Consider the following 15047-nt stretch of genomic DNA (forward strand, 5'->3'; position numbering starts at 1 on the left):
GCAATGGAACGATGTCCCAAACTTCATTCTTAACCATCGAGTCTATTTCATCTCTACTGGCATCAATCCATTTATCAGAATTAACATCCTTCATGGCTTGTGAATAAGAAACCGGATCTTTAATGTTTTCTTCTCCAGTTTCTATTTGATAAATCACAAAGTCATCTGAAATAGCAGATCTCCTCGTAGATTTGATCTTCTTAATGCTGGTTCCTCTTGTGCTTCATGATCATTATTGGCAAGATTTTCATCATGGAGTGTGTGATCATTCAATGGGGTTTCCTCATTGTTTAACGGTTCAACAATGCTAGGAATCCCAACATTCGGAACTAAGGGTAATGGAACATCAACCCTAGTTTCCTGAATAGTTATATCACGAACTTTATCACTCCCACTAATCTCACCATTCTAAAAAAATCTGGTATTATTGGTTTCAACTATTCTCGTACTATGGGATGGAAAATAAAATCTAAATCCTTTATACTTCTCAGGGTAACCTATAAAGAAACCACTGATCGTTCTGAAGTCTAATTTCTTTTCATGTGGATTGTATATTCTTACTTCAGCTGGACACCCCCAAACTTGGAGGTGTGGCAGACTAGGTTTCCAGCCTTTCCACAGTTCAAAAGGGTTATTTGAAACTGCTTTGCTAGGTACCCTATTCAAAATATAGACCATAGTACGTTATGCGTCCATCCACAAGGATATAGGTAGGTTAGCATAACTCATCATAGGTCTAACCATTTCCATATAAGTACGATTACGCCTTTCAGCTACACCATTCTGCCATGGAGAACCAGGCGTTGTGTACTGCGCAACAATTCCTAATTTTTGAAGGAGTATGGCAAATGGTCCAGGATGTTGTCCTGTTTCATTATATCTGCCATAAAATTCACCACCTCTATCAGACCTTATGATTTTCACCTTTCTATCTAATTGCCTCTCAACTTCATTAATGAATGCTTGTACATCATCCACAGATTGAGATTTTTCATGCAATAAATAGAGATAACAATAACGTGAATAATCATCAATAAAAGTGATGAAGTACTTTTCACCTCCAAAAGTTGGAACGTCAAATGGTCCACAAATATCTGTATGTATGATTTCAAGAAGCTGTGTACTTCTTGTGGCTCCTTTCTTAGTGTGTTTAGTTTGCTTACCTTTAATGCAATCTATACACATTTTCTTATTGGTAAAATCAAGATTCGGAATGACTCCATCTTTTACCAATCTTTTAATTCTTTCATAAGAAATATCTCCTAATCTTTTATGCCACAAGAAATATGAGTCATCAGTACATGTTTTATTTTTAAGTCTACTTTCAGAATACAAGGAGAGATGTGTCTCATAAGGTTGATCATCCAGTTTTAACATATAAAGACCATCAACTAATATTCCAGAACCAATTCGTTTAGAGTTCAGAAATATATTAAAACAACCATCTCCTTGAGTAGATTTTAAACCAGCCAAATCAAGTTTGCTTTCAGAAACTAAATTACGGGAAATAGATGGAACATAAAGAGTCTGATATAAATCTAGACAAAATCCACCATCTAAAATGAGACGATAGGTGCCAACAGCTTCAACTGGTGCCTTGTCTCGATTTCCCATCAGTAAGTAGTTTTCACTTGAATTTATGGTCTGGATCGTAAGGAATCCCTGTACGGAATTCGGTACATGTACATTAGCACCGCTATCAATCCACCAAGTTTTGGAAGAAACATAAGTAAAATTTGATTCGAAAAAGCTGACGGAACCCATAGGATTACCTTTCTTTTCGAACCATTCTCTTCTTTTAGGGCAATCTTTCTGAAAGTGTCCAACCTTTTTACAAAAGTTGCACCTGTAATCTTTCTTTGCCTTTTTCTTCGGATTAACTTGATCGGAATCGTTCATTGTGGGTTGTGCTCTTTGATGGCTCTTTTTATGCCCAAACCCAACTTTAGGCCCAACTCCTTGAACATGATGGGAAACTTTAATTCCTTCACGACCAAGTCTAGCCTCCTCTTGGACTAGTTTATTAGCCAATTCATTAGATGTCCACCTTTCATCAATTGCATTATAATTGATCTGAAAGGGTCCATACTGAGGAGGTAGTGAATTTAGGATAAATTGGACAAGAAATGAATCGTCCACACTCATTCCTAAATTCTTTAGTTTAGCCGCAAGGTTGGTCATTTCAATGCAATGTTCATGCATAGACCTTGTCCCATCATACTTAATGGTTGTAAGATCTGCCATAAGTTTCCCTGCAAGGTATTTGTCTGCAGTCTTAAACCGTTCTTCTATAGTTGCTAGATAATCTATAGCTTTATCTACATCTGGAAGGGAAGTTTTAATATTGCTAGCTATGGTCATTTTTAAAAACATCATGCTTAATCTGTTCGCTTTCTCCCAAGCTTTATGGAGAGCCTTTTCTTCCTCAGTACTATTTATAGTTAAGGGATTTGGCTCTTCTTCACGAAGTGTCAAATCCATATCTAGTACTCCTAATGTGAACTCAACTTTCTCTTTCCATTCTGAGAAGTTGGTACCAGTGAGGATCGGAACAGTAGAGACCATAGATGGCAAATTAGCAGGAAATGATGTTGCGATTTAGAGATATAACAAGCTTTAATTGAGGCTCAAAATTTAAACAACACATTAACAAAAATTATTGAATGCATATGACTTCAAATTATAATGCTCCTGTGGGTAGTCATTATAATATATCCTAATGTCATAGCTTTCAGAAAAAATTTCTTGAATGATGTATCAGATTAATTAAGCTATTTGTGGATATACTTAATTAACTCATATACAAACATTCTAATAAATTATTGATCATGTTTTATGTCAATAGCCTACCTGTGGGTAGCTAATTAATACATAAACATATCAAAATTTAAATATTTTGGTTTTCTATGTGCAAATCATTATAAGATAAAACCATTATGGTGATATCAATTTCTTAATTATGCACATTAAGATAAACCAATCTTTTATCACTTATATATATATATATATATATATATTAATTTAAACACATATTGTAACTTGAAACTTAGGGTCCGAATAGTAACCGCGGATTTAGTAGTGCGGGACAAAGAATTTGTTAGTACGGTACGGTTCAACTGCGGTACGTGCGGGACAAATGTATTTGCAGGATAAGTGCGGTTATTCAAAAATAAACGATACAAAATAATGTTTGATTGGTGAAAAATATTAATTTAATTGGACAACACCATTTATAACTTAGGACTAATATACCAAACCAGGCAATATATAGACTAGAAGTCTAAACATTCAAAATATTTAACTTTCTCATTCAACAAATATTTCTCTACCAAACAGCAGTCAATCAGGAATCAGGGATTAAACATATAATACGTATACGTTTCTTTGTTTTATGAAGAGATGAGAGTGTTTCTAGTTTCTACTATATATATTGCGCCAAACTTCTTCTTCTTTATAAAGCAAAACCCTAAACACTCTTTATTTCTCTCTCTTTTATTTTTTGTTTTTTGGTTAAGTGGGTATAATAATTTTTTTTTTCTCTACGGATATGGGGACCTATGAATTCTTCGTATGTTTCCTCATGCTCGCACTTTCACTTTTTTCCAAAGATGCATCTTCATCTGATGTACTCTTTTCCAATAACTCACTTTCTCTTGAGGACACTATTATTTCTTGGGGTAACTTGTTTGAAATGGGTATCTACAAACAAAGTTATCTATCCTACATTGCCATATGGTATAAAAATTACCCTGATACTATAGTATGGTTGATACTAGGATTTTTGTATGTCTTAGCAGGTTCAATTAAGCTTATGCAGTTGTAATACTTAAGGTGTCAGTTCAGTTGGGAAACTTTACTAACAATTAAGATGCAATCAAGAAATCACAAGTCAAGCCAATTCAAAGAGAGTGTTTGTCTAACAGTCTTAGAATGATGACAATACAAAACGAAAATGAGTCACATAACTAGAAACGAGAATGCATGACAAGAAGCGAAAATGAATAAAAACATAAACGAGTCTAAGCATGAACTAAAAATGCAAGAAACGAAACAGTCTCACGAATGTAATACAAATCAGAAAGAAAGAGGTCCTAACGATGGGAGTAATTGATGTCGGTGGAGTATCCTAGTCTATAGAGTATTTAACATGCCACAAGCAAACCATCCCTAAACAATGAACATCACTTCTTAGCTAATCCAATCTCTTGACAGAAGCTACTCAAACTCAACCACTTCCAAACCTAACTCTCGCTAGAGAAACATGATAAAGCATGGCATGAAAAATAAATTCATTCACGTCAACAAACATCCTAGACAACTAATCTCTTAGGCTAGGAACGTAAGTCTCTGGCACTAGTTGGTCAGACATTTCATCGAACACCTTTTGGATGCGGAAATGTCTAAAACCCAGTTCCAATTGATCAGAGAGAAACTAGTATTTCTAACACTAGTCCAGAAGGGAATCATACAAATCAAAGCTTAAAATCCTACATCCTAAGATCTTCCACCTAATCTATCCCATCCTCAAGAACTACTACACTACTCAGATACGAAAATCATTATCAACAATACAAACTCAGAAAACATTGAAACAATCATTCTTAGATAGATTAAAAAATGAAGAACAACTTGTAGAAGAAATCAAATGAAAATACTGAATAAACTCAAAGGTGTTGGATTACAAGTCTCAGAACGTTTTTTGGTGGCTAGGTTAACCTTAAGGAAAAGAAACAATACGGGATAAAAGATAAGATGTCTCCGCAAAGACTTAACAAGATGTATATATAGTAGTCCAACATGGAAAGCCCTAAAACTTAAAACGACGAGGTAAAGCGTCGGTTCGGTAATCTCCTGAAGCGTGTGAAACCAAACGTCTTTCTTCCTGACATGTGCGATCGAGTCCGTGCGCGTCGAATGGAATGCAATGTCATCATGGCTCGGACGGACGCTGGGGAGCATGGCTCGGACGGACGCTGGGGAGCATGGCTCGGACGGACGCTGGGGAGCATGGCTCGGACGGACGCTGGGGAGCATGGCTCGGACCGACGCGCTGGGGAGCATGGCTCGGACGGATGCGCTTCCAACGTTTCTCAATACCTGAAATAAACCGAAATGCACAATGTATGCAAGGATGATGCAAGAACTACCTAGACATGCAAAATACAAAGAAAAGACTAGAAAATGATGCAAACCAATGAATTATGCTAGCTAAATGAATGATAAATATATGTTAAGGAAAGACAAAATATAGACATATCAATGGTCGCCTCAAAAAGTATCTCCTTTTGAAGTTAGCATACATTCTCTGATTGTTATAAAGATATCAAACGATAATTTAGTCTTGTGTGATAATTACACAGACCAGATCGTTTGGTCCACCGGCCTTCCTTATAATGGAAGCAGAAGGAGCCGCGAAGTTCACGCAATTCTTCTCAGAAATAGGAATCTTGTACTGAAAGATTCACTTAGAAATGTATTGTGGCAGAGTTTCGACAACCTGTCAAACACACGTTTCACCAGTTGGAGAAGTAGAACCGATCCATCAGCGGGTCAATACACTCTCAGTATTGACCCTAGCACAAGAAATTCCCTCATCATGGTTTGGAATAATTCAAAGCCCTACTAGAGGAGTGACGTATTGGTTACCATCAAAAAAAAATTCACGTTACTTGAGAAATATGAAATCGAACAGCTGGGCTTTGAAGTCAATGTGACTAAGTCATACATTTGGTACGTGACGGAATCCTGTTTCGTATGCTGAGATTGGGATGTTCGAAGCATCTTATACTAATAAGCAGGTGGATCTGGCCATCATTAGTGAACCTATATATTGCAAGATTTATGGCTTCTGTGGGTCCTTTGGGATATGCGATACGAGAACGGGCTGCAAGTGTGTTCCTAATTTCATTCCACGAAATAATCAGACGAATATTAAAAAATTGTTAAGCGTGGAGAGTGGTTGTGTTAGAGACATCCAGCTTGATTCTGGCAATCCAAACGACACGTTTATTCCTCTGCACAACATGGGTCTAGCCTCTGATCCGACAGAAAGTTTCAATACTAGTACGTGCGCCTCAACTTGCCTGGAAGATTGCTCTTGCCAGGGCTACGCCATTGATGGCAACAAGTGTCTTATATGGAGAAAGGATGTATTTAATCTGCATCAACTCGATGCCAATAAAAGCGAGGGAAGCACGTTCTATCTCCGAGTGGCTTCAAACATTTCCTCACAGACTTCAAACTAGGGTAAGAACCTAGGAAGAAAAAAACATCATCAACTTTCGACTGTAGTAGCCATCGTAGTATCATCGTCAGTAGCTGGTGCTTCCCTTTTCGTTGCTTTATATCTATACCTTTCATTTCGCCGGAGAAATAGTAGAGCACAAAGAGGTAATTATAATACTGTTTTTGGTGATTTCAAATTAAAAGCTTGATTCTACAAAAATTGTTATTAAAGTTTCTACAATAATATATACATATTTCATTTTGAAAGAACAAATTCCATGCTACTAAAAATTCATAAAAATATCCATTAAAATTTACATATTTAGTATATAACTAATACCACAGTTCTCGAGAAAAATTCTCAAACGGTTTCTAACATCATAAAACTGAACACATATTACATATAATTATATATTTTCTAACTAATTTCACTGATAAAATTTTGCATTTACGTAACATCTTACATATATTTATAATATGAAAAAGTAAATTAACTAAAAAAATAAGCAAAACATATGTAAAATATAAGAAAAAGATATGTAAAATATAAAAAAAACATATGTAAAATAAAAACAAAACATAAGTAAAATATTTTTACATATGTGTTTTTATAACAAATAAAATAGACTTTTAGATGTCGTACCATCTTTTTATTGCAATGTTAGCATTTTATTAGTTCATTAAATTTTCATATAAAAATTAAATACAAGTTTTCAAGTTTCACGTGGTTATTCATCTTCTTTTCAAACATCTAATATATTATATAATACTCTATTAATAAAAATAAAAGATTAAGAAATATGAAATTAGAATAGTATTTTATACTGTATAATTGTTTTATGTCTCAAAATAGATCCTTAGTGAAACTAATAAAATTTATATATTAAAATTTAATAAAATGGAATATGTCAAAAGATTATGAAACTGAAACAAATATCAGCTTCTCATATATTGGATTTTGTGGAAACCTTACTTTAATATGTAAGATGTTGTATAAAAATTACCTTATAAGTTTGGTCGTCTATAAAAGTATCTCGTTTTGAAGATAGTACAAATTCTCTATTTGTTTTGAAGATATCAAACCATAATTTAGTACGTATACGTTTCTTTGTTTTATGAAGAGATGAGAGTGTTTCTAGTTTCTACTATATATATTGTGCCAAACTTCTTCTTCTTTATATAACAAAACCCTAAACACTCTTTATTTCTCTCTCTTCTTTTTTGTTTTTTGGTTAAGTGGGTATAATAATTTTCTTTTTTTTCTCTACGGATATGGGGACCTATGAATTCTTCGTATGTTTCCTCGTGCTCACTCTTTCACTTTTTTCCAAAGATGTATCTTCATCTGATGTCCTCTTTTCCAATAACTCACTCTCTCAAATTAAAAGATCCTGTAGTACTTAGGGGTCGAATTCCACAAGAACTCAAATCTACACAATAAATTATAGAGTTTTATAATTAAGCTAAACAAATTAATTTGAATTAAAATAACAATGCAAAATATTACATAAAAATTTGTAAAAATTCAAAGGATTAAAAAGGTATGTCTACGGAATTTCTCAGAAAATTACAAAATATTAAATCAATAATTAAATAGGACTCAAGCAATTAAAATCAGATCTAGAACTCTAAACTCTTTTGTAAAATAAATAAGTTCTTACTGCAATTATTATCTAAATTTAAAACCAGAAAATCCAAATCTCTTTGTAAAATTCTAGGTTAAAAAACAGGTTTAGATTGTTCACAAAATTACTAAATCAAATCTCTTTGCAAGAAGTAATTTTGCTCACCAAAGGTTTTATCAGGAAAATTAATTATATTCTCGTATCAATTTATTTTCTTAAGTTATTAATTCTAGGTGATCATTCAGGAATTAATATGAAGAACAACATATGATGAAGATCTAGAAAGATAATGAATCCTAAATAAATAGATCTAATAAATCATAAAATCCCTGTAAAAAACCCTGAACCTAACAAGCAAACTACTCAGACATATTCAATGAAGAACAAATCATAATTCTGAATAACATGCAATAGATATTAAAAGAGTAAAGATGGAGTTTATGAATTCTTCTCTCAAAGCATTTCAGATATCTCTCTCCCAAAAGCTCTCAAAATCTCAAGGGTTGCAGCAAATAAAATTGCTAGAATAAAACTTAAGGGTTTCTAAAACCCAAAAACAATATATATATATATATATATATATATATATTGTATGTCCTAAAACACTTTCAGGGACTAATGATGCAAATGTGGAAAATTTCGGGCAAATTTTTAAACTTCCAAAATTTGCTTCTCTCTCGGCTAAACAGGGTGTCGATCGATGCTAAGGCAGTGTCGATCGACACTCTCATCCTTCCTCGGCTCCAAGTTGATTTCTTCGGTTCAATGTTCCAAAAATGATCCAAATTGCTTCACTTTGCTCCATCCATGCCAAAATCCTAGTAAACCTGAAAAGACTCAAAAAGACTCCTTATATCATGGTTAAAAACCACAAAAACCATGATATATCAACTCCCCCAGACTTAGCCTTTGTTTTCCCTCAAGCAAAACAGAAACTTAGACCTGTGAAAGAGGTTTGAAAACACATAAATTCATTTTCTTTCTAAGGTAAAGCCTTGATCATTCAAACCATAATCCTCATGCTTAGCAAATAAATCCAAGTCGAACCACCATGTACTTCTCCGTCGACATTCATCGCATCCCAAATTCAAACCAAATTCCACTACTTTCTCCATTAAGCCTTCATCGGTGGGAGTCATCAATTTAATCAATGTCAAGAACCTTCTAGACTCATTCCCGTACTATACCATAACAAACAAGATATAACTTTTACCTCATGTGGTACTCTTTCTCTCCCCCAGACTTATTCTATTTTTATTTTCCTTTGAGCTTTGCTTTGTTGTTTTTTTTATCTTCTTTGTTTTTTTCTCAAAGATGTAGGCGAATAATGGGGTCATCGGTAATTTACCTACCCTCGCTTCCAAGCTTTGTGTGATCATTTGACTCAAGAGTAGAATAATGAGGTCACAGGTAATTTACCTACCTCTCTAATCTAATCAAAATCATCTCATCTTTTATTCTTTTTTTTAAAACAAAGCTCTCAGAAAAAATCTTTCAAACTTAAATAAGGGAGAGGAGTACCATTTTTTTTTTTTTTTGAAATCTTACTTGTCAGGTATGAACAAGGAGTCAAGCTCTATGAACAGCAATCTCCTTGATGAGGTAAAAAGAATTAGTGCAGAAATTTACCTCAGGCTTTTATGGATTCTGTTGGAAATTCGGATGTCTCTGGTTCACCGGTCAGCCATTGGATTTTTCATTAGTCGGATTTGTGGATTCAATCTGCAGCATTAATTAACCAAGGCAGTAGACTAAAAAGAAAAATCATAGTTTTGAAAAATTTGACTCAATAAAAACAAAAAACTAAGTTAGTTAGTACTAACCTCTCCCAGACTTAAACAACATTGTCCCCAGTGTTATCAAGCAAGGGAAAGGAAAAGAAACAAAAATGTGTTGAAATTGTAAAGAAAAGATGAATTGTTCTCGGGTTACCCATTGGTGTCGACTGACACCATTGTAGTGTCGATCGACACCCTCGGCGAATGGTGATTTTTGGCCGAAATTCCTCAAAAATTTGTTGCAGTTAGATGTGTTGATGAGTTGTTTGATCAATCCTTGGATGTTAATGCTGTTAAGAAACACTCAAACACAAGTTAAAAGCAACATGATAGATAGATAGTTCATAATTTCAAACAAATTTGAAACAAAAACTGACCCAATGCAAAATGAAAAATGACTCAAAAGGAAAAGAAAAACCTAGAAGTGGGTTGCCTCCCACTAAGCGCTTGTTTTCAGTCATTAGCTTGACTGTGTTGAAGCTCAGGCATTGGGTGAATCTGAACGTGGCAGCGAATGCCTCTGAGAAATGTCCTCTTCATCCAAGGTGGTGTATAAGCTTTAGGTGCATGAGGTCTGCCAAGGATGTGAGGAACATGGCCAGGGCGGGATTTAGGGACGGGTTTGCTTCTTTTATGTCCTGCAAAATCATCAACAGAAAAAAACAAGCGTTCTACGATAATCTCGTGGCTTGGTTAACTGCAAAACAGTTTTTGTATCTTTGAAGGTCTTGTTGATGATAGGAGGGGGTTTGGGTGAAGAAAATGCATACCTTGGCCTTACCTGAGGACTCTAGAGTGTGGAGTGGTGACTTTTCTGTCTTAGAACAGCTTTCTGACTTGAAGCATAAAGAATGTCCTGCGAGCTCTTAGTTCAGGTCAAGTGTGGGCTCGGTCGTGGAGGGGTGTCGACCGACACTGAGCATGATGCTTGTGTATTTGCTCCTTTGCAGTTTATCTCAGCAATCTTCTCAACAGAAAATGTTTGTCCATCAATGGTAGGAGCTCTCCTCAGCTTATCCATCTCCAAGTTCATAACCAAACCTTCCACATTCAGTGCTATGTGACCCTTCTTCACATCTATGATGACACCAGCTGTAGCCAAGAAAGATCTTCCCAAGATGAGAGGATCACTAGGCTCTTTATCATACTTCAACAGCACAAATTCAGTGGGAATCATGAAGTTTCCAACCTTAATTGGAATATCCTCTAAAACACCTTCAGGGATTCTTCGGGATCGATCAGCTAAGATAAGAGATATCTGAGTTGGTTTAAAGTCTGTCATCCCAAGTCTCAGAGCAACAGAATGTGGCATCAAGTTGATGATAGAGCCAAGATCACAAAGTGAGTGAGCAAACCTTCCTGTGGAGATAGAACAATCTAACACAAAACTTCCAGGATCGAGTAACTTCTTTGCAATCCTTCTGGATCATTGCACTCACTTTCTCAGAGACAACGACCCCTTGCTTCTTCTCTTTCTTCCTCTGTGAAGGCTGGTTCAAAAGAATCGCACTGACATCCTTGGTAAGCAGTGCACCTTCTTCAGGGCTCAAACCATTAGTGACCATCCTCTTCACATATCGCTTAAGTGGCGGTGAAAGCTTTACTGCATCTAATAAAGGTAACTCAATCATTACCTTATCCATCATTGCCTTGCATCTAGCTTCCTCAAGCTCCTGCTTGGACCTTCTTGGCTTAGGAAAAGGAATCTTCGGTTGGTACACCCTCTCAGCAACTGGAACCTGAGATTTTGCAACTTCGGGTTCTGTCTGAGATGAGTGTCGACCGATACCCAGGTGGTGTCGATCGACACCATCATCTGGAGTTGATTTTTCCGTCTCGGGTTCGGCCGATTGCTCTCCCAGTTTTGCAAAAGCACATTTACCATCATCTCCATCTCTCACTGATATGGCATTGCAAGCATGCTTGGGGTTTGACTCAGTTCTTCCAGGAAGAAAACCCTCTTGCCTTTTAACAGACCTATCAGTCTATGCCACTTGACTCTCCAATTGCTTAACATGTACATTCATTGCATCAATTCTTCCAGTAAGCTCTGTGTAGACATTATCAATCTTCCCATTGAATGTCACTGATAACTGCTCCTGACCTTGCAAAAGTTGCTCAAGCATTGCTTCCATTCTACTCTCAGAAGAAGTCTATGGAGGAGGAGACTGATAAGATGAGTTTCCATAGGTCCTAGTATAAATATTGTTTTGCTGCTGCTTCTGGTAATCCGGTTTAGAAGTATAGCCTGAAGAGTTCCCACTGCAAGGCCTGTTGCTTTGTTGATTACCGAATCTCTGTCCCTGATACCCAGCTCCATACACATAGTTGACATTCTCCTCTGTATTCTATGGCTCTGGCTCAAATGTCTCAACCTCAGCAGCAAATTGGACTGACTTCTTACCCACTAGAAGATTGTGAACTGAATCCAGCTTGGCATTAACAAAAGCTAGCTGTTTTGAATCAAATCCTCCATGCAATCTCTTCCTTTCAGCATCTGCTCTTTTAGTGCTATTATTGGAGGCCAAATTCTCAATCAAATTCTCAGCTTCTTCTGGATATCTTGTCTTGAAATTCCTATGGCTTGCAGCATCCAAAGCTAACTGATACTCCCAATCACACCCTCTTAAGAAAATACTCAGCAATTGAACTCTTGAGAAACCATGGTGTGGACAGTCCCTCTGATAGGCTTTGAATTTCACCCAAGCTGCCTTGAAAGCTTCATATGGTCTTTGCTTGAAGGAGGACAGCTTGACTCTCAGCTCATCAGACATTGCATCATCATAAAAATAATTAAGGAAAACCACCTTAATTTGTTGCCAAGATGTCAAAGATCCAGCTGGCAACTGTTTCAACCATTGAGATGCTTCTCCTGCAAGTGAGTATGAGAAGAGCTTGCAGTAGATGTAATCCTCAATCACTCCATTAGCTTTGGTACTATCACCAGATCCTCAAAATGCTCAATGTGGTCCAAAGGCTTCTCATGGGGTAGGTTTGAGAAAGGTCTTTGAGCCTCATCAGCTCTTAGAATGAGTGGATTAACCATCTTCAAAGATTTGGCTGTTTTTTGATTCTCACGCTCAAGTTTTTCCAATTCTTGGTTTGAAAGCTTCACAGTAAGACCAGTCTTGTTGCTCCTTGTGTTAGGTCTAGGAGGCATACACCTGAAACACAGAAAAGAAGAAAAACAAAAACGTGTAAGTAGAAAATAAAAAGAAAAATTTAGACGAAATTAAAAACTCAAATCTAATGGTAGATCAAAGAGTCCCCGACAACGGCGCCAAAATTTGATATGCTCAAATTAAACCCTAGAGCTACTCTCTCAAATTAAGAGGTCACTGTAGTATTTAAGGGTCGAATTCCACAAGGACTCAAGTCTACACAATAAATTATAGAATTTTATAATTAAGCTAAACAAATTAATTTGAATTAAAATAACAATGCAAAATATTAAATAAAAGTTTGTGAAAATGCAAGGGATTAAAAAGTTAGGTCTAGGGAATTTTTCAGAAAACTACAAAATATTAAATCAATAATTAAATAGGATTCAAGCAATTAAAATCAGATCTAGAACTCTAAACTCTTTTGTAAAATAAATCAGTCCTCGCTGCAATTATTATCTAAATTTAAAACCAGAAAATCCAAATCTCTTTGTAAAATTTTAGGTTAAAAAACAGCTTTGAAAACAGGTTTAGTTTGTTCACAAAATTACTAAATTAAATCCTTTTGCAAGAAGTAATTTTGCTCACCAAAAGTTATCAATTATATTCTCATATCAATTTATTTTTATAAGTTATTAATTCTTGGTGATCAATCAGGAATTAATATGAAGAACAACCTATGATGAAGATCTAGAAAGATAATAAATCATAAATAAACAGATCTAATAAATCATAAAATCCATGTGAAAAACCCTGAACCTAACAAGCAAACTACTTAGACATATTCAATGAAGAACAAATCATAATTCTGAATAACATGCAATAGATATTAAAAGAGTAAAGATGGAGTTTATGAATTCTTCTCTCAAAGCATTTCAGATCTCTCTCTCCCAAAAGCTCTCAAAATCTCAAGGGTTGCAGCAAATAAAATTGCTAGAATAAAACTTAAGGGTTTCTAAAACCCAAAAACAATATATATATATTGTATGTCCTAAAACATTTCCAGGGACTAATGATGCAAATATGGAAAACTTTGGGCAAATTTGTAAATTTCCAAAACTTGCTTCTCTCTCGGCTAAACAGGGTGTCGATCGATGCTAAGGCACTGTCGATCGACACTCTCATCCTTCCTCGGCTCCAAGTTGATTTATTCGGTTCAATGTTCCAAAAATTATCCAAATTGCTTCACTTTGCTCCATCCATGCCAAAATCCTAGAAAACCTGAAAAGACTCAAAAGCATCCTAAAAACAAATCAAAATACTCAAAAAGACTCCTTATATCATGGTTAAAAACCACAAAAACCATTATATATCAATTTCAAACCTCCACACAATGGTGAAGAAATTGCTAAGAAAATTTATGATTGCTTAAAGATCTGGCGTTTAGAAAAGAAGGTTTTTTCTATCACTCTAGATAATGCTAAAGCCAAGTATAGTATGCTGTAGATTATTAAGCATCGTCTTGGTAATGGGCTGTTGTGTGATGGAAAGTTTTTGCATGTGAGATGTTAAGCGCATATTCTGAATTTGATAGTTAAAGCAGGGTTGGATGTAGTCAGTAGTCTTTTGGAGAATATTCGAAATAGTGTGAAATTTGTAAAAGGATATGAGTCGAGGAAAGAATCATTTGCAACATGCGTTGAGAGCTTAGGAATCAAAGGTGGAGCTGGGTTATCTTTGGATGTTACAACTCGTTGGAACTCAACATATGAGATGTTGGCTAGAGCTTTAAAATTCAGAAAAGCGTTTGGTATTTTGAATTTGTATGAGAGAGATTACAATTCATTACCATCAGAGGAAGAATGGGATCAAGGTGAGAAAAATATGTGACATGTTAAACCATTTCATACCATCACCACATACTTTTCATGAGTGAAGTATCCAACAACCAATTTTTATTTCATTCAAGTGTGGAAAATTGAGTTGTTGCTGAAGAAATATTCTATTTGTGATGATGTTTATGTGAGAGCAATGGCTCAAATGATGCGAAAGAAGTTTGCAAAGTATTGGAATCAATACAATATCATTCTTGCTATGGGAGCAGCTTTGGATCCGAGATTGAAGTTGCAAATACTTGAGTCAGCTTATGACGAGGTCGATTCAAGCACTTCCAAGGAAAAAGTTGATATGGTTAGGAAGAATATGGTTCTGATTTATGAAGAATATAATACTCAATCTGGTATGTACCAAGTCTTACAACACCTACTCCAAATGAACTTCTCTCTGAATCACCACTTGAGGATGATTTGAATGATGTA

The 15047-nt window shown here is 35.5% G+C and overlaps 1 protein-coding gene across 1 annotated transcript; it reads right to left on the reverse strand.

Moving 5' to 3' along the window:
* Positions 1-1581: 1581 nt before the first annotated feature.
* On the reverse strand, positions 1582-11271 carry LOC147945426 (uncharacterized). The gene is made up of 4 exons (XM_087509247.1): positions 11068-11271; positions 5363-5452; positions 1773-2598; positions 1582-1662 (listed from the first exon to the last, which is right to left on the reverse strand). Exons 1-4 carry the CDS (start codon positions 11269-11271, stop codon positions 1628-1630), a joined length of 1155 nt encoding a protein of 384 aa, XP_087365373.1. The 3' UTR covers positions 1582-1627.
* Positions 11272-15047: the final 3776 nt, after the last annotated feature.

The sequence above is a fragment of the Camelina sativa genome, chromosome 4 (genome assembly GCF_030686135.1).
Source record: "Camelina sativa cultivar CO46 ecotype springtype chromosome 4, ASM3068613v1".
Lineage (NCBI taxonomy): Eukaryota > Viridiplantae > Streptophyta > Magnoliopsida > Brassicales > Brassicaceae > Camelina > Camelina sativa.

Excerpts from the sequence above, each read along its gene's own strand:
- LOC147945426 (XM_087509247.1), bottom strand. The coding sequence starts at position 11,271 with ATGGATAAGGTAATGATTGAGTTACCTTTATTAGATGCAGTAAAGCTT. Across the intron at positions 2,599-5,362 it reads CCGGTGGACCAAACGATCTG|ATCGCAACATCATTTCCTGC; the intron begins GTCTGTGTAATT and ends TTATATCTCTAA. Across the intron at positions 1,663-1,772 it reads AGAATGGTTCGAAAAGAAAG|GGATTCCTTACGATCCAGAC; the intron begins GTAATCCTATGG and ends AATTCCGTACAG.